Source organism: Egretta garzetta, unplaced genomic scaffold (genome assembly GCF_000687185.1).
Source record: "Egretta garzetta isolate BGI_Z169 unplaced genomic scaffold, ASM68718v1 scaffold374, whole genome shotgun sequence".
Lineage (NCBI taxonomy): Eukaryota > Metazoa > Chordata > Aves > Pelecaniformes > Ardeidae > Egretta > Egretta garzetta.
This window is the reverse complement of record NW_009259419.1, coordinates 777,479-798,745: the sequence shown is the minus strand read 5'-3', so window position 1 is coordinate 798,745 and position 21,267 is coordinate 777,479. Positions and strand designations below refer to the sequence as shown.

The window sequence follows — 21,267 nt, the reverse complement described above, 5'->3', positions numbered from 1 at the left end:
GGGGAATCAAAGGATAATAGAAGCTCTCTCCCCCTTTTAGAAATGTTTCAGAGTAAGAGAGTTAACTGCACCGCTGCTTTAGACAACCACAGTACATACAAAGTTATGTTTTTCAAATGAGCAAACATATCAAACAAAAAATAAAAAACAATCAATATCTGCTACCAGGCTAAACCCACTCCTTCCACTTTCTAAGGTGATTAGACACTGCTTGTTATTAAAATTAATATTCCTCATATGCTACTTAATTGACCAGTTTTCCAACTGATGAAGTTCTACCTGAATATAATTGTTTCCTAATGAACAAAGCAGGTAACAGCTTCTAAAAACTTCCAGAGAGAACCCAGTACACGATCTGTACAAACAAAACAGTCTGGGGGGTTTGTTTTACCCAGCCTAAAACCTTTCCTTTTTACCTGTCAGAATACACATTCATTCATTTATTTATTCCCTCAAAAAGTAAGTTATTTCCTTGTAATGCGGTGGCGATGTTATGGGAATAGAGTTACACACAATTTTTCTAAGCACTGGAGTGTCCTGCAGGTAGAGACAACCACTGTGTGCATTCCCCAGTGATCAACAGCTCTTTAAGGCAGGCTGCATGGCTGGAGCTTCAGCATTGCAAAAATGAGTGTATGGTTAGTCATTGAGATACAAATGCATTATTCTGCTGGTCTCATTTTTGCTGTATATAGATAGCATCCTGGCCACAGAATGCACTGCCTTTTCAGAAATCATGTCGTAAGACAGGATCAAAGGATGTCACAGCATGCAGCATTGTGACACTGCACACAATGGCAATACTCTCAATCAAAAATTAAAAATTCGTAGTGTAACAAATCTTGAGTTCCACCTACTTCAGCAACAGGATTAAAAGTGGATAGGGAATGGCCCCTGGAAAGACAAATACCTGACTGGACCTGTTTGAAAAAGGCACCACACCCAGGTCAGTACCAAGGAGACAAAAAACCAGAGTTGAGTAGTAAAGCATAAAGAAACAATAAAATACTATTTGAATCCTGTAAAGATAATATACTCCCTAATTAGTAGAAAACATGAGGGCGGGTTTAGACTGAATGTATAGTCAAATTAATAAGACGTGAAGTATTCATGTTCCTCTTCTACATAGATATAAATGGCTTTTACAGTGTCTGTCCTCTGGAAATGAATCATAGATGTTGTCACCTAAAGCATTCACTACTGGCTTTGCATGCAGACACACACACAGAGCTTATATGGTGTCCCCTGCAACCTACACAAAGGTGATCCCAAACATAACTATTGCTTCTTATAGCTGAGCAGTGGTAAAGGACTGAAAACTGCAGTTTTCCTCTGCAATTTTGCAAGACGTAGTTTACACAAAAGTTACTATATCAGAACATCATCTCAAGCCAGCCTACTGGTAGTCAGCATTATGAAGATATGAATAGGTGGGCTATTAAAGTCTACAGTTTATCAATATGGGTTTGCTCCTTTGCCTTCTTACAATGCCTTTTACAAAGGCCAAGATCTCAAAAATTGCACATTGCCCCTTACCTTTTCATCTTCTGCTGCAACCTCCATCTCAACACATTTGTCTGCTCCTCGCTGCAATAATGCCTCATGTATACTGTGCCAGACATATCAATTGACAGTTTGGCTGTGCTTGAGCTGAGGCACCACAATTTAAAACCTAACAGGAAGGAGCTAATTTAAGAAATGAATACATTTAGTGTCTTCATTGGTTGGAATAAAATACTGGTTGATACCCTGTCTGGTACAAAGAGAAAGCATTATTGAAACTCTGAAATTTCACAAGGGGGGAAAAAGGACCAAGAACAGCATTTTTCAAGCCATTTGTCTTGGTGTCACCATAACACCAATCAAAGATAAAACCAAAATACAGGGATTGGCAGAGGTACCGGCAATAGGAGAGCATCAGACTCGGGAGATTACTCAGAACTAACTTACCTAGCACAAGCATTAACATCTGTTATTTAACCCTTTAATTCTACTTGAGTCAATGCAAATGTTCCACTGTTTTCAGGTCTTGTCATCACAGTCTCTGGTATCAGAATTGATGCAAAAAAAATCTTGTTCAAGCATAACCCTTGAGCTGTAAATATCCATTATAAGTGAATCTTCTATTTCCTTGACATTGAAGTGCCTTCTCCACTATCAATATTTGAGATTGTCTCCTACCATCTGTGAAAGATGTCTAACCACATACCTCCATAGCTGTATCCAACAGTAAGCTACCGTTCCAGACAGGCACATTTTTGCAACATGCCATTTTGGTCGTTTGTTACTATAGAACAGAATCACTTATCATTTTCCATCTGTAGAGACTGGGCACCTTAGACACATGCAAGCTGGAGTCACTACCATTTCTGGCACGAACATGCTCATCAATCACAGCTGATTTCAAATCTAGAGAAAAATCATCTTTACAGGATTCTTGGAAATAGTCACTCAAAGACATACACAGGCATAAAATCCATCATAAAGAAACTACAGGGGGTAAAAGAAAAAGATGTCTCTGGCTTTGTACACAACTATCATTTGACTTTGTGTATAACTACAACAACATTTTACAGGAAAGGTTTTTCACCAAGTCAGAAAATCTCAGAAAGAATGTTTTGTCACCTACATCTGCCATCTTCTCCTTGACTAGGCCAAATATTTCAAATTTTGACACTACAGTCAATAATCTTTAAGCCTTAAAAAGATTATACCCATTTAGTTCATGAAGTACTTCTTAAAGGAAGTTCAGCCTTCCATGACATACAATGGCTTCTCTATGTTAAAAAGGACAGCTAAGCATTCAATTACAGACTGCACCTCCTCCCCACAGTTAAGGGCTACTGGTACGAGAATCTCAAGAAAGAACAATTGTATTCTCTACTTCGTTTGCATGCTGTGAAGCCACTGACCCTGCTGTTTGAGAGAGAAGACTAATAGAAGCCTTATTTCTCCAGCTCCCTGCCAGAAAAAAAAAAAAAAGTAATGTTTTTGTTCTACAGTAAATTTACAGGGTAACCTCTGATCACCTGGAACAAACACCCTTTGAATTGGTACTACTTCCTATTTGCATACATTTTCATGTTCTGTAAGTTGCCTACGCTAAAGATAGTATACCAAAATTACTTACTGACAACACCAGAATACTATATACCAGTGCAAAGCAGGGGGAGGGAGGAAAGAGTTACCGTGTAAAATATCGTAACTTTTTAAAAAGTTACTTAGGTACACTTGATCACAAGTATTTGCAATTTTGGCAATCTAAAACTAGAATCTTCCTTCATAGAACTGTGCTTTGAGTATCTCTTCATATCCTTATCAAGAAACACTAGCCATCATACAAGCATGATGGATGGAATAAATCCCATCAGACTTTTTACAAAGGTTTTCACACTGACACTGTAACTCAAACTCACAGTAAATTTATTTTCAGTGTAGTCTCAGACTTGGCAGTCCTGATATGTACTTACTAATGTTTTTCTTTTAAGAACTTATTTGTGAGGGAAGCCTGCAGTATAGATCCTACACAATAAAATTCTTTTCTCAAACATCAGTGACAAATCCAAGAAACAACTGCAGCACAAGGAATTAGATTGCTAATTGCACAATAATACTGTATGTCCATAATAGAAAACTCCCACAACTATTTCAGAGCTCTCCTGTTAGAGCCCTCATACCTGAAATGCATCTGCCTGCATCTCTTACCTATTATTATTATTAGTACATGAAAGGCAGAGACAAACTTTGGATAAGCAATCTTATCTTTTCCAGATCCCTTCTGTCACCCTCAAGAGCAAACAGATGGCTAACTACGATGAGTAGGATCTACCCACATAGAAATTCAAAGGAAAACAAAGAACTACTCACTTTACAGTCACTGCTGCTCTTCGAGCTGTTCCATGCATGAGGATGTCAGCTTGACTCATGCTTCCACTGGCGGAGTACAGCTCTGGTCTTACCTGAGCTCCAAATGGCAGCTGGGAGCACGCTGTTCTCCATGGGTCAGGATAAAGCAAAGGCAGAGGCTACACATGCGCCTCTGTGGCCCTTCATGAATGTTAACATCACTCCAGGCTTCTATACAGAAACTACAGGCACACACATACTGACCCACACGTAACAGCTTGAAAAGCAAATTAGCTGTACTGCTTCCTAGTACACAACTGCCTTTTTCACAGTCCTGAAGTGAGCTTTTGGCTTTATTTAATTCAACTATATGTTACTTATATACATAAAAAAACCCAAAGAAACCAAAAAAAATATTTTTTGTGTACAGTGTTCCTCTTCGTGCTTCAAAAAACATTAGAGGTTTATATGAACAAACTGCAACACAATCAATGACAAATGCAAAATACTTCAGAATATCATTTCATCAAAAGACCAGTACATCTAACAGCTTAGTAATCCACAGCACATCCAACCCAGGAAACATTCTAAAAGAGAAAGAGAAAAAAGATTTCCATTACCTTAGAAGTCCTTATATCCCAAGCTTTAACTTCCGGGCTGAACCCTCCACAAATGAAAATACTTGACTCTGTAGGATGGAACTTCAGCGTGCTGATCCTAAATTCGTTTTTACTGCTAAATATCTGCGTCCCTAAAATAAAGTGAGAAGTGGAAATTAAAATTTGAGCAGAAAACGAAATATGTTATTCATTTCAACCTAGTTTCAAATATATCAAGGTTGTCAAAGGTGGACGTATTTACATTAACACATTTGAAGTATCTGGGGCTACTCTGATTTACTGAAAATACAAGACTGAACTCACTAATTTCCACGTGAAATTGCTCCTGCTCGTTGGCCTCTGCAACACTGAGTGCTTCCTACTGAAAGGAGAGACCAAGTGGTTTCACACACTAAGATGACGAGCTCCACCGAGGTCCCAGTTCAGTTGACATGCAGGACTATATCTACAAATCTACTGGTTGAATGTTTCCCTTTTTTTAATCTTTCTTTCAGTGGGATAAAAATAACTAGAACAAAATATTGTCTGTACAGAAAAACCACGTCCCAAACTATACTACAACTCTTGAGCTGTTATTTATCTTTCTGTGAAGGTAGGAGTGAAACTTCATCTTGAAAGTAGGAAATAATTTCCATATGAAGGCAATAGCTGTTCCCATGGCTACACTGTTCCCAACATTTAATTGTGTACACTAATCTCCGCAGGATCCTGTGGTTAGTATCAATTGGATTGTTGACAACAGAATTCAGCTAGGTTAATTTATAGGGCTTTTCCACAGTCTGCTGCTTCCTTTCATCCCAACAAATTCATGATATTAATGTACATTCACTGAAATATGATTTTTGGAACAGCAGCATGGACCAAGATAAATACATTTGCTCATTTTCACAATTTCAATGGTGCTTTTTATTCTACATATCATATATAAAGATCTGCATTAAACAAAGTTAGTGCCTTAAGCCACAGTGAAGAAGGTACTGCAGAAGTAAAAATAAAAAAAAGCTTTAAAATACTATGACAAAAGCTTCTTAAAATATTCATTAATCTACATTTTCAGCAAGTGAGAGTTCTCTTAAGAGGGGCTTTCTTAAATAACTGAAAATACTTGGAGCTAAAAAACATTAATGATGGATGCAAATGCTGTTAGGTGAACAATACTGAAAAATATTCATATAGATTTTTTTATGCTTATTTCATTATTTGGAGCCAATTTATTTGATTTCGTCATCAGTTCCATTTTCCCCATCTGCTGAACTCAACTTACACAGTCAAGAGGCTAAGAATTGTCAATTTATTTATTTATTCATTTTAAAACAGAGAGAGATTTTACTTCATCACATGTGCTCTTCAACCTAGCAGTGGCAGGAAAAATGGATTGCAGGGAACATAAGGGAAGGTTGAGCGTTGTTCTACATGAACTCTGGATTTTGCAGGGGTTTTTTGTTCTTTTTAAAAAGATTTTCCACTGATTACCTATGCAAGATCTAAAGGGCCTCTCTCTCACTACTGAGTGAAAAGCTTGATTTAGCCCATAAGTTCCTTCCCCAAAAAGAGAAAAAGTCATAAGGGCAGCAGAGGTTCTCTCTACAAGTCATATCGAACAGTGACCATCTCTCACCATGGGAGCTTTCAGTACCCCAACAGCTACAGAAGGGAAAAAAAAAAAAAAAAAAAAAAAAAAAAAAAAAAAAAGACTCCACAGGGAAGGAAGAAAGTATTAAAATCATCAGTTATAGAAGCAACAAGAGTCTGCTGTCACGTATGCCACAACCAGGCATTTGCAGGCTTTAGAAAAGCCAGACACACATCTTTCATCCACAGCACTTGAGAAAACACTGAATTTCCCCATGGAGGTTCACGAGTCGGTTTAATAGCACTCTGCTCCAAAAGGAATTTGGTTCCTGCTAGCACCTAGTTTAATAAACACTCCAGGAGTATAATCCACAAGTTTTCAATATACTGCAGCCAGAAATTAGCAAAACTGCAGCCTACCTGTACTAATCCTGTCAAACAGCTTTATAAAGGAGGCATCAAGCAGTCACTATTCTCCATAAAGCGTGCTGTCCAAATGGCATTAAGACATATACGTAAGTGATCCAGTGGAACTCATCATCTAAACTTCCTACAAACATTAATTGTTTAACTGACTTTACTAAAATATGGTTTTACCTCCACAGGACTTCTGAAAAACCACTTTTTCTATAATGCATGCATTTTTCTTGCCATTGCGCTCTCTAGCCTAAGACATGAGAAGGGCAGCTAAGACACAATCAAAAGAGATGTGCACTAAATTCAACATGTATTTCAACTACTAACTACAAGATCTATTACCTTTTCCACAGAAATAAGATTGATACATTGTGTACAAGTAACTGGTTATTAATTAGTCCACCTCTCAATCTCATCCCCAGCTACTTCCAAGTAATTCAATCATTTGCTCTGTATTTTCTCCAGAAACTAAAATTCCCTAATTCCCTACTCCAGCTCCCCCTGTTTTAAGATAGAAGTGGGCACTACGTTTGCCATTTTCTTCTTTTCTAGAGTCTCTTATTTATCCAGAAGCTCTCATAGCACTGAGATCATTACAGGGGAGTTCTACAAATTCTACACTACACTGTAACATTAAATAAAATTAATGCAAACAACTCAAGCATCTTATTCACCCCTATACTCTTTGACCCCCTTTCTTTTCCTGTTTTAACCCATTTGATGCAGATGTTAATCATGATAGCTTTTTGACTCGCCTGAGGAGCAATCAGGATACATTAATCTTAAAAGCTCAGGCTCTCCAATTAACACTTTGAAACACAATTCACTCATTCTCTCACACACCCCCCCCAAGTGAAATTCAATCAAATGCGGCTCAGGCTCTCCAATTAACACTTTGAAACACAACTCACTCTCTCATTCTCTCACACACACCCCCCAAGTGAAATTCAATCAAATGCCTTTTTTTGGAAGCTCAGTAAACAGTGTTCTGAAGAGTCTGGTGTTATTAGATGCATACATGAATTTCATTCTACTGCCATGAAATGAGAAAATGAGAAAAAGGCTGGAATGTAGAGAAGAAGAGCATGGAGGCAAAGCAGGAGCAGCTAACATACTCAGAAGGGGGGATCCCAACCATACAGCAAGGAAACCCTCCTATTGCTAGAACTGAAATTTATCCACAATACACAGAATCTAAATTGGGCTGCTTGCCATGCAAACACGCCTGAAACCAGCACTAACTTTTATGTGAATACATCCCTTCAACCTTTCCCTTTTAGGTATTAGGACTGCAAGGCTGAAGTGCTGAGGCACATTCTCTACACAGTTATGGAACCTCTAGCACTGTAAATCTTTCAGAACCTCAGAATTTTGGGAAAAATATCCCTCTGAGAGATGGAACAGATCACTGTGGAAGATGATGTAGGGCAAAATAGCTCATGCAATGTAGTACATTAAACCAATTAATTCAACTCTTAGCCCCTTTCTGCACAAACTTTATTTAGTGTGTTTTACTACCATGAGCAGAATTTGCTGCTTCCCATGCTATAACCATGGTGTGATGGAACCTATCCCTGTGACTTGGGAAATCCAGCTTCAGTGTTTGCTGGAGATCCTGCTCCACCTTTCTGGAAGTCGGTATTTACAGTGATATACATTACAATTATTCAGTTTATTAACATTAAACATTAAATTTCTGGGGGCCTTATTTTATATGTTGCAAAAATGTGTCCTTTGAGGAGAAGACTCCCTTATCCACAACAGAGTACAATGGGTGTAAATCAGCAAGCTTGTATATACTTTTATTGCATATATATTTATTGTATTTTAGTTCCTAAAGGCAGCATAACAAAGATTCAACCAACTCATAGGGTGTAGAAAGTTACATCTTCTAAATATCTATTTGGCTAATGGAGGCAAAATCCATACCACGTATCAGTTTCCTGTATGAGAGGTTGTTATCCCAAAGCAGAAAGCAAATGTTTCTCTCAATCTTTAATTTTCAATTTCAGCAACAACATCTGCTACACCTTTGTGGTGTGTTTTATAGTCTTAAAGTGCCTGAATTCAATTCTTCATTCATTAAAGGCTCACCAGTAACAAACACAGTATGAAAAAAAAAAAAAAATCTATAAAAAGATCTTGAACATATGTTTCTGTTCCTTCATTCTGCAGCCTACTGTGAAACTGCTCAACTACAAAATCAGATATTTTAAAGGCTATTTAACATTGTGAATTTTTCACAGAACATCAGCACAGTTACTGAGCACAGGATGCTTCTGTAACTGTGTTTAGTGGTCCTCAGGTTCACACCCCTACCTGCATAATCCAAAACCATTAACTTCCTTACACTAATCTGTAAAGAAAAGTGAAGCCTAAGTCTTACAAGGACGTGAGAGTAATCTTGCTAAGCAGAACACATTCCCCTACTGTGTTTACAAAAAGACACAAGAAAATATATTAAAAAAACCCTCACTACAGTCACAATCTCTCTCCCGTACAATAGGGAGAAGAAAATTAGATTGATTAGACATAATTTGTTCTTAACAAATTGATGTTGCCTGTTACTTATCCATTTTGCCTTGGCATGCTTACAAATTGCTTTATTATTTTTCCAAGAATTAAAGTTATACTGACTACCTGTGTTCCCTAATTTTTTCCCCCACCTAGTCACCCAACAGCTTAATTTCAGTATCCTAGCTATGGTAATGTGAAAACTTTCAAAATAACGGGGAATTTAAATTCCCCATTATAACTCTGAGGAAGTTATATTTTAAATCTAGCTCAGTCCATGAACTAAAATACAACTGCAGCATTTGGCAACATAGGAAATGTTCCAAGAAATTTTGGCACATTCCCTCTGTCATAATATTAAAGAAATGAAAAGTATCTACAATATGCAAATAGTATCAACGCAGCCAATGTTCTGCCTATGCTATTGTAACAATTCATTTGTGACTAATGAAAAATCCACTGATGAATAAAACATATATTCCAAAAATAAAATATCTATAAATAAATTTTAAAAATACAGTTACCCTTCTAAAGTTGGTAGAGCATCTCCACTACATCTGGACGTAACAGAAGTTAAATGTCAAATGTACTTGACCTAGAATTGTTTTAAAAGCATTTTTTTCAGTGCTCTCCGAATATACAATTACTTGCTACCCTGTAAATAACAAAGCATCTGAACTATCACTAGCAGAAAATGACTGCGAATGTAGTGTTAGTAGAGATGTACAAAACTAGGGAGTCTCACTCGTTCAGCCTGCTGCATTATTATCACATTTGTGAAACCTTTCAAAAAGCTCTATTTTTATAAAGAAATAATGTATATAAAATAGGACAATAAAATAAAAATATTAACCAGTAATCTTTGCAGGCAGCTCAACTGCAGTTTTTGGATCTAGTAATATTTATGAAACCCCATATTTCAGTACTGAACTTGCCTCATGCAAACTATAGCCACAGAACCACTCCCGTGAATGACGCATGAATAACCTTGAGTTCCCTAAACATTTTATACATATTTTGGATCAGACCCATCCGCTGAGCATGTACAACAGTTTTCAAGAAAATCATATTTGTGAAGAGTCTTAGCTTGACATCCTGGTGTTAGGACAACAGATGACCACTTAAGGTAATAAATGACAATCTATAAAAAATTAATTTAGAAAAAGAAGACTTGTACAACAGCATTTATTTTCACCAAACCAGGACAAGTGAACTCCTTGTACCTCTGTTACAGGTCAGAACTCCAGGGATCATCCAGTCCAAACCCCTACTCAAAGCAGATCCAGCTGCAGCAGGTTACTCGGGGGTCTGTCCACTGAAGTTCTGAGCATCTCCAAGTATACAGACTCTACAGCCTCTCTGGACAGCCTGTTTTAGCGTTGATGACCCTTGAGTTGAGTCAAAAGGTTTCCTGTGTTCCTACATTTATCCTTTGCCTCTCATCCTTTCACTGCGCATCAGAAGAGCCTGGCATCATCTTCTCTATGTACTAGGTATGTACTTGCTAATCTGGCCCGGGATGAAGGTGACTTTCTTTGCTGCAGAAGAACACTGCTGATTCATATTCAGCACCAGGACCCCCAGGTATTTCTCTGCAAAACTGCTTTCTAGTCAGCTTAGCACCAGCCTGTTCTGTTGCACAAGATTACTCCATTCCCAATGCAGGACTCCGCATTTGTCCTTGTTGAACTTCATGAGGTTCCAATCAGCCCATTTTTCCTGCTTGCAGCATCTTAGATTTTCTTATATATAAGAACTTTAACTAAATACACTTGACAAAGGGAAGAGGTTTGATGGTGTGAAACTGCAGGATAAGATTTCATGGGTATGTCTTCTACCCTTGCATCAGGATTTCTATGCCAACAACAACAAAAATTCTGTTTTGTGATTAATGAGATTTCAGTGTTTGCTTCTATTCTGATGTTATTCAGATCATAAAGATTAAAAAAAAATGAAATCACTCCAGAAAATGCAATATCCTAGGACAAGGGACACCCAAACTGAAGTCCAAGCTTAGAAATAAAATTTCCTGGAGCACTTACTCTAGCACTGTTTGTTACAACAATGCTGGCACATTCCTTTGAAGAATCTTGTAACTAGCTGTCATCAGACCCAGAAGAAACAATTAGCTAGACTACAATTTTGATTTAATAGGGCAGAAACTATGCTCCTAACAGAAAAACAACACAAAATGACAAAAAACCCACAACTGTGCTGCAAAACACCACGCATGTATTTGCAACCGTTCCTAAACTTTTAAAAGTAATTGTCTTCAGAGTGTTAGCTTTCTTTTGGTGAAGGACATGTAGCAGTTTTTACAAGAGATACAATATACAAAATCCATACTGAAAGCAAAGATGAGAAAGATTAGACTTTAGCAAACATAACTAGAAAAATGTTGAACGAGAACAACATATGTGAGAGGCAAGAGCACAGAGCCTTAAAGACAGTATTATTATTTATAAAATCCCACTGGAATGCATTTACTGCATTTAAACACACTGGCAGTCAGTTCAAGTCCAGCAATGGAAAGTAATTAAGACCAAAGTCCAAAAAAGTATCTAAAAGTCTTCTGTGAAGGAGCAGTTCTAACATCTATCTGAAGTTAATCAAAGAAGAAATCATCTCAGCACTGATGAAGAGTGAGGAGGAATGAATGATTCAGTGAACTAATGTAAATCAAAATCTTATAGCTGCCTTACTGTTTTTCAAATGGAAATGAGGCTTTTTATATCAAATTGATTTGGATTCCAGAGGCAAACTGCTTGCCCCGTTTCTCTGAAAAGAATTGACTGAAACGTATGAAAGAAAGAGTAACTTTACAACAGGGAAGGAAATCAGAAACCATCCTGCACATGTAGGACTGCAGAGATCAGAATAAAATTCCACTCACTCATATCATACTTTTCCAATGAGATGTGTATCACTGAAAGTCAGGTCCAAACATCAACATTACAGCTGCAGTTCACAGGAACTACAAGGAGTCCTGAGTCCTTGAAATAACACAATAATGAATATCTGGTATTTTCGAGGATTATAAGGATTCATTTTGCCTTTACACATACGCTTTATTTAAGTACTTAGAAATACTATGTAACTCACAAGCCAGTAAGGAAAGAACCATTTATAAGCTTATCTGTTTTGAAACTTGGTAAATACAGAATCATAGAATCATTAAGGTTGGAAAAGAGCTTTAAAGATCATCAAGTCCAACCATCAACCCAACACCACCATGCCCCAAAGTGCCACGTCTACACGTTTTTTGAACACCTCCACGGATGGTGAGTACAGCACCTTTCTGGGCAGCCCATTCCAGTGCCTGATAATCCTTTCAGTAAAGACATTTTTCCTAATATCCAGTCTAAACCTCCCCTAGTGCAACTTGAGGCCATTTCCTCTTGTCCTATCACTTGTTACTTGGGAGAAGAGACTGACATCAACCTCGCGACAACCTTCTTTCATGTAGTTGTAGAAGGCAATAAGGTCCCCCCTTAGCCTCCTCTTTTCCAGGCTAAACAAACCCAGCTCCCTCAGCCAATCCTCGTAAGGTTTGTTCTCCAGACCCTTCACTGGCTTCATTGCCCTTCTCTGGACATGCTCCAGTGCCTCAATGTCCTTCTTGTAGTGAGGGGCCCAAAACTGAACACAGAATTTGAGGTGTGGCCTCACCGGTGCAGAGTACAGCAGCACGACCACCTCCCTGCTCCTGCTGGCCACATTATTCCTGATATAAGCCAGGATGCTGTGGGCCTTCTTGGCCACCTGGGCCTGATCCGCTGGTTGCCCTGCATATGCCTGGTGAGCACACTCAAGATGAACCACTCCGTAACCTTCCCCAGCACTGAGGTCAGACTGACAAGCCTGTAGTTCCCCAGATCCTCCTTCCAGCCATTCTTGTAGATGGGTGTCACACTGACAAGCCTCCAGTCATCTGGGACCTCCCCTGTTATCCAGGACCACTGACAAATGATGGAGTGGCTTGGCAAGCTTCTTTGACAGCTCTCTCAGTACTCCTTGGTGGCTCCCATCCATCCACATAGACTTGTGAGCATCCCAGTGGTGCAGCAGGTCATTAACTGCTTCTTCCTGGATTATGGGGGGTTTATTCTGCTCTCCATCCCTGTCTTCCAGCTCAGGAGGCTGAATACCCTGGACATAACCAGTCTGAATGTTAAAGACTGAGGCAAAGAAGGCATTAAGTACGTCAGTCTTTTCTGCATCCTTGGTGATCATGTTCCCCGCCCCCCATCCAATAAAGGATAGCGATTCTCCTTGGCTCTCTCTTTTGTTGTTAATGTATCTGTAAAAACATTTTTATTATCTCCTAAAACAGTGGCCAGCGGGGCTTTTGCCTTTCTAATTTTCTCTCTGCATGTACTCTTCCTGAGTTGCCTGCCTCTTCTTCCAAAAGTGGTAAATTCTCCTTTTTCTCCCGAGTCCCAGCAAAAGCTCCCTGTTCAGCCAAGCTGGTCATCTTCCCCAACGGTTTGTCTTACGGCACATAGGGACAGTCAGCTCCCGCACCTTTAAGACTTCCTTCTTGAAGAGAGCCCAGCCTTCCTGGACCCCTTTGCCCTTCAGGATTGCCTCCCAGGGGACTCTCTCAGCCAGTGTCCTGAAGAGGCCAAAGTCAGCCCTCCGGAAGTCCATGGTAGTGGTTTTGCTGATCCCCCTCCTTACTTCACCAAGAATCAAGAACTCTGTCATTTCATGGTCACTAAGCCCAAAATGGCTTCTGAGCACCACATCTCCCACAAGTCCTTCTCTGTTTGCACACAGCAGGTCAAGCAAGGCACCTCCCCTGATAGGTATATAAATTTAATTTCTTACTGTTGTCATTGTCTCAAACACTAGAAATACCTTCTTTCAAATGAACCACTACAATCAACTTAATCCAGATTACTATCCTATTACTGAATAGTTAAGTCAAAGAGATGTTAGAAATTAAAGCATATTATTAAAATTACATACCTTTCGAATTTGTTCCACGATCTTATAAAATGAGAGTTTCCCCACAGTAGTACATTCAAATGACTCAGGCACATAAAATCTATTCTACTGCCATAAATCCCATTAACGGCAGTGGCCATTCTGTTTAGAATTTGTAAGCACTACAGGCAAAATTAAATCCCCTTGGATTAGTAAGATTCAGTTATATATGAGACTAGAAATGAGAAGGTTGCTGCAATGAAACTGAAAATAAAAAAAGACAAGAAGTATGACAAAATTGATGATGTGGTATATTAACCTCATGTACTACTACTACAACAGATAAAGAAAGCTCTTTTCTCCATTACAAAACCTGAATATTCTCGAAACGTCAATATTCTGCAACTGTGTCACATGTTTTACATTCCCAAACTACAACAGCTCATTTCCAGCCACCGTTGCATTTTGATACTTCTGGTACGACAAATGTTGAGAAAAATAAATTCTTAAAGCATGGAAAAGAATCTGCTTTTCATGTGAACAATATTCACAAATTTCCTTGGCCACTTTCCCAGTTCATCTGAATAGGACTTCTGCTTTCCAGATATTTACATACAATGTACTTCTTTTACATAAGAGAAAACCCTCCTAGACAAGAACTTCTTGTAATTTTTATAAGGATTTATTCTGTAGCCTTACAAAAAAAAAAAAAAAAAAAAAAAGGCACCATTGCAGGAATTAAACATTTAAAAATAAAATAAGTGCAAAAAATGCATCGCTTCAGTTGACAAGGTACTATTTTAGACCTAATCCTTCACTTATACACACACAGAGGTGCCCTATTATGTACAGCCCCAATGAACGCTGCCATATGAATGCTAATAACATCCATAAAGGAGAGAAGAAACATAGCTGATAGCAGCACTTCAGTTTGTGAAGGAGACATGAGGAGAGAGAGCATCCAGGAAATCAGTTGTTAAGGTCACAACAATCAAATCCCAAATCAAATTCACAACTGCATCAAAGCAACACAGGTTCAATCTCAAGGTTTTGTACCAGAATTTAGGTTTCTACACTCCTAATTAAGGTTCTGTTCAGAAAAAAAAAACCACCTAATTAACTTTAAGCAGACTTAAAACCAAGCCAATTGAGAATGAGGTACAAGCCTATGTTTAAATTAACCATATGTATAAATGTTACTGAAGTCAGCATTAAGAGGGTCTTCAAAAGCTTTAATGAATGATCATGACAGAGCATAAAAAAATGTTTCATTCTGTTCATCTGTGCAGTATCTGACAACAGAAATTACATGTGAACACGAAGTTAAAGATATTTCAGTTTTCTTAAATATCTCCAACTACCCTTAATTGCTGAGAATTTTTTTTTTAGTAAGAACACATTTCAAGAATTCTACCTTTGATCTATAGATTTTATCTGCATTTTTAGAAGAAAGAATAAGGCTAATGAGATCCAAAGGTATCTGTACTCAATAAAGATAACGCACCCTTACGTGACCTTTACCTGTTTCTACATCTGTTAAATGCAACATGGAATCAAAGCCCCCACTGAGGATCCTTCTTCCACAAGATGACCACTGGGCAGCTCGAACAGCACAGGAGTGACAGGAATATGTTTTTAAACAGCAGCCTGTATCTACAGCATCCCATACCTTAAAAAGAAGGATAAGGACAACTTTATAAAGAATCACAGTATTTTTTTTAACGTACTGATAAGTAGCTACAGCAAATCATTGTGGCTGAGAAAGCTTTGCATTCCGAAGTTTTATCTGCTAAGCTGGAAAAGTCTGTTTGAAATAATTGCACAGTTGATTAGAATAACAGCATTTCATTAACAAGGCACAAATCAGTAATACATTTTTATAATTTGTATTATTTCTTGAAATGTCCACATTGCTCTCAATTGCAATTCATTTCTACTTTCCCATTCATAATGCTGTCCTACCTCTGTGCAGAGAAGTATCCAAATACATTTTCCCTTTAAATCATTTTTCTTCTAAATTTTTGTCTTTACCATATCTTGTTTTCCATCGAGTAAGAGGAATCCTAGCAGTTTACAACTTTCACATCTGCCTATAGACAGGCTGTTATATTTCTCACTCAGTTTGTAATTTTAAGCAGATTTTTACCTTAACTTCACTGAGGAGGCAGATAAGAATATCGCCATACATCTACACGGAGATTTCTAAGGACTGGTCTAAGTCATCTCATTTTTCAGTTTCTTCTGGACAGAATTAGGTTGATACTGAGCACTTCTGAAAATCCTATTGTACTAGCTATCCAGGTTTTTTTTAAGTATGAAACAGCTAATATTTTCAGAACATAAATAGTCCTGCACATAGTTTTAAAATAATTTTTAAAGACAGTTGTTTCTAAATAATATATTTCAGAAAATAGAACTAGTCTGAATTATAATTTCAGTCACCAAATATAGTTCACAATAATCAAAAGCACATCCTTATCATGGTGCTCTTTTTGTCATAGTTTTAAGATAAATTTAGAAGTTTAGCAAAAAATGACCGATAAAGATGCAGTATGCTCACATCTGTGAGAGAAGGATAAATATCAAAACTATTTTCCCTATGAATATTCCACTTCAGTAAAAACTAAATTATAAAATATCTTATGACTGCATGATACAATGTAATACCTGTTGCGTTGTCTAGTAAAATGGATACCAAATGCTATAACCATACCACTAACTTCTGCATTTTATTACTTCTAATATTAGCAGTACAAATAAATCACATTTTGTCAGTGCTTCATGATAGTTTTATTGCAGTTTCAGTAATCCCAAGGCAGTTTATGGCTTTAAAGTCACCATTTTACTTCATGGTACTTCTCTTTGCAATTAGTTATTTTCATCCTGCTATGAGCTTAGAAGGTTGTTCTGAATTTTGCCTATTCTAATCTATTTCTCAATTCTAAGACTGTTTAGACTAGGCAACTAGCAGAATACAAAAAAATGCCTTTTTTTTTAAAGCAAAATCAAATTTAACCTTCATGTATGTTGACACAAGACCACTGAAGTTAGTACCAAAATAAAATTGACTTCACGTCTGTGCATTTTAAGTGATGTTAAAACCAAAACCAACTCAGGAAATCAGAAAACATAAGTAGATGTTTGCTTTGTTGTGGCAACAGCACAATTCACAATACAGGAGAATGTAAAGGGGGAGAAAAAAGCGAGACTTTTAGTAACGTATTTTTATCTTCAATTATGTTTTCTTCTTACTGGGCAAAAAGGACTTGCTGACAATATCATTATTATATAGTCCATACTCAGGCGACAACATTCCATTATAGCAAATTATTTCATCAAAGTATCTTCTAGCACAGAGCATGGTTCTGCAATGCAAAGCAACCAATTATCATTAATTGCTTGACTAGTCAGTTAAGACTGGAACCGTGATGGCCGTACCCTAAGTATTCTATCCTATCCACAAGAAAAGAAATCAGGAAAATTTTAATATTAAACTGCTTTTGAAAGTAAGTTTCTCTGCTTTAATGAGTTTTAATGATCATTTCAAGCTTCACAGTATTAAAAAAGGGTTAATTGTGTCTTGGAGGGCTTTTAATATGAGGAAGCTAATGAATGAATCAAGATGAAAGGAAAAACAGGTGGTACTGTCATGTTTCAGTGATTAAGTATGAAAACTCAATTTTCACAAGAAGGATGAAGTAAAGCAAGATCAACAGCACTTCTGAGTTCCCACTTGATTAAAAAAAAGGCTTTATAAATGAAAAAAGCTTACCCCTAAAGCTGCACATTCCCCTCCGTTACATGAAACAGAACAAATAAATCGACTCCTGTGGATGAGACCACTGACCATGCGCAAGGGACAAGTTAGCAAATACCACATTTCCCTCCACTGTTAGCTTTCCATCACCTCTTTTTGCTCAGGTAATGGTGGTGCTGTAATGCCTTCTAGAATTAGAGCTGCGTGGACAAGGCAGCCTTGACTGAGGAAATTCACTTAGTTTGTTGCCAATTAACATAAACTTTTAATTACAGATTCAAATATTGAGGAAAAAAGACCAAGAGTTAAACAAGCACTTAGGGGAGCACCTTCCCTCCCCAGGCCCCACTTCAGTCCAGCACATCTCCTCCCCTATTCCTACCCCAGCTTCCCCTGGTTTCACTAGGCGTTACGCTCAGTCCCTTCCACACCCTTTGGCGAGACTGCGGCCACCGCAGGAGGCTGGGCTCATGGCCTAGAGGTTTCTTGTTGCCTCTCCTTGCATCTTACTCTTTTCATCCCCTGCTCTTTGCTTCTTACTGCTTCTCTGCTCCTTCTCTCCAGATGCCCATCTCTTCCCCTATCTCCTCCCATCGCCTTCTGTCCATCCTCACAGACATCCTCACATTTCCTTATGTGCATCTCTGCGTCCTCTGCCCTCAGTAGCTGCCCCTTTTCTTCAATATGCATGAACAGAGGCACCACATGCTCCTCTGAAGTTCTGGCCCACACTGAGTTGTTTTTATCCATCTCAGAGCGAGCTGAAACCAGCTGTAGCAGCACAGGACAGCTCATAACCTCCTCCTAAACAGGGGAACACTGCAGCCCCGCTACCAAACCCCACAGGTTATGCCCAACACAAGCAGTCACTTCAGACAAGAAGTCAGGACAGACCTCCATCAGGATACAGCCCAATGCAAATTCACTGGAGCCCACCAATGTGCTTTTAAATAATGCTGAGAGGTGCCACTTCTGCTGTGGCTTCACAGCTTAATGGATAGAAAAGTCAAACAAGGCAGCAGAAGAGGATGGCAGATCCTGTCCTGCTGCGCAGTGGCAGTGCTCTGCAAGCTTCAGAAGTTGCTTGCTTTCCTGTATAGCTTAGAAACATCGTGAAAACACTGTAACCAGCATTTTAGGTAATAGAACCAGACCTCCTCACCCTCAAGATCAAAAGCAACTAAACAATATAACAGATAAGATTTATTATAGATGATATGTTTCCAGATCCTATTTTCTGACTGAAAGCTTTCAGGAAAACAGCCCCTGAAAATAAAGTACTTTGGGTTGAAGATAATAAAAACTCTCTTGGTAAGTCACAAAAGAAAGCAGGAGAGGGTAAACATTTCATACTGAAGTAAATACCTCAGAAGAACGTTCAGGGGTCTGCAAGACTATCGACCAGCTCATAGCACACAGAATAAAGGCTTTTATCTCACTGACCATCCGAACTAGGCATTCACTCCTTGAAAAAAAGTCACAGCAACATTAGTAGCGTAACCAAAGTAATGTGAGAACTCATTAAGCATATGAAGACTGATAAATTAGGAATTGAGCACATCTCTTCCATTCTCATTCTATGATCATCTGTACGCGCTTGCCTCCAAGCAAATTAGACTGCAGAAAAGAAAACATTGCAGCCTCACTTTTCGAAAGAGAAAGGTGCATCTATTCAAACAGACAGTCACTAATTGCACAGTGAACCCAAGAACAATGATTCAATTGTGATAAATTAGAGGTTGGAAGCAAGTATCAGGAATTAAGTTGTACGCATTTTGAATTAGCATGTATAAAGGAACTACAGCAGAGCCAATCAAGAATACTAAACACAAAATTAATTTCTGGAGCATGCATAACAAAATTAAAAACTTTTTTAACAGATTGATTCAAGTTAATTTCAACATAACATCCATACTAAAGTAACAGACCTCTTCTCCCTCCATTTAATCACATTGTGCCATTCTTCTGTAACTACCAACTTCCTCTGTCAATGGCTCCTACTACATTAACAGCAAGAAATGGTTTCCAACGTCTCAATTAATCTAAATACAGAGATGGCATTTAAGAAACAGCCCTGTCCAAGGATGCTGTGGAAGAGTGTTGAGTTACAGTAAGCATGAAGAATTACTGTGCTTCGACTGGACATATTAACAAGGAAAAAAATTCTTTACAATTAGGGTAGTAAAACACTGGAACAGGTTGCCCAGAGCGGTGGTGGAGGCCCCATCCCTGCAAACATTCAAGACCAGGTTGGACGGGGCTCTGAGCAAGCTGATCTAGTTAGTGGTGTCCCTGCTCACTGCAGGGTGGTTGGACTAGATGACCTCTAGGGGTCCCTTCCAACTCAAAACATTCTATGATTCTATGATTCATATGCTGCTCCCTTCCAAAGCATGCTGCGCTAGCTCCACAGACTTGTGAAGTCAAAGAGACACAACCCTCTCCTGTCCCTTTTTGGAATAACACTCCTCCCTGGTGCATCTCAAGGAGGAAAAAACTGGTTTGTTTGGTTTGGGTTTGTTTTTTTTTTTTTCTTTTAAACTGCAGAACTGAATTAATCTCTGAAATTTGAACGTCGTATCTGCTAACACACACAGATTCAAAAGAATGGTACTCCCTGATCCATACTGCTTTTCTGACCTCATCAATATCTAAATACTGTAATTCCTAATAAATACAGTAAAAATCAAGCCTCACACTACCTACAGAAAATCATGTCTTTTCTAGTTTGCAAAGCAGGCTCAGAACTGTAGTTTAAAAGGTTCTTTGAAAGTCAACGGGCCAGAGGGCAGAAGTAGTCCCACGGGAAAATTACCAAAAGGTATATGCTGCTGCGTCTTCAGATTCCCCACTTGGATGAGGTACAGCTTTGGGCAGTATTGCAAGAGTTAGAAGTGCCCCTTGGGTATCTCTGACCAACAGCAATAAGGGTAAGAAGTCACTCACATGCACGGGTACATTCTTTTGTTCATAAATTGAGGCAAGAGAAAGCCAGGAAAAAAAAACAACAAATAGCTGAAAAGCAATAAATAGCCACGCATTAGAGTTGGTAGGTGCACCTAAGCCTCTCCAAGTGACCACATCACTGAAAAAAAAATCTGATCTTGAATGGGCATGTAATGCAGTAAGTATAAATTCCTAGAGTAACTACAGGAAGATTTAGAATGTTTCGTTGTTGTTTCAATTAGTGTCATCTTAAAATAGTGAGCTAAATATTACAGTTTTAGTAGAAGGTAAAGTTTGTTGAAAGGAGAATTACAAAATGGATCACTGCCTTTGCACTCTTTTGTCTAAACATGTAATTAAACTGTGTAAAAACTAAGAGCTAAAGTCCAGGAAAAACTACGAGATAAGGTCTAGCTTAGTGTATAACCTGTAAGTGTTCATAAACTTTTTTTCATACAATTATGAAGGATGTAAACAGCTGTTCAGGTTGTTCAGACTATGACTGATGACATTTTGGGCACACCAGCTTAATTTGTAAACCAAGTGTCCCAAAAAAAGAGTTTTTCAGCAGGGTTCTGTAAAGCTAGATAAAGTTAACACATTTTCAGATGCATCGAACACTTGCTCCAGGAATATTAAAAAGTGTGCTAGGGAACATATTCTAAA

General features: G+C 38.3%; 1 protein-coding gene across 1 annotated transcript in view; it reads right to left on the bottom strand.

Moving 5' to 3' along the window:
• WDR25 (WD repeat domain 25) overlaps positions 1 to 21,267 on the bottom strand; it is a 63,735-nt gene that overhangs the window by 15,613 nt on the left and 26,855 nt on the right. Inside the window, exons 2-3 of the mRNA XM_009636856.2 lie at positions 15,420 to 15,567; positions 4,467 to 4,597 (exon numbers count right to left, since the gene is read on the bottom strand). Coding sequence (XP_009635151.1) covers positions 4,467 to 4,597; positions 15,420 to 15,567 — 279 coding nt within the window. The remainder of the gene's footprint in view (positions 1 to 4,466; positions 4,598 to 15,419; positions 15,568 to 21,267) is intronic.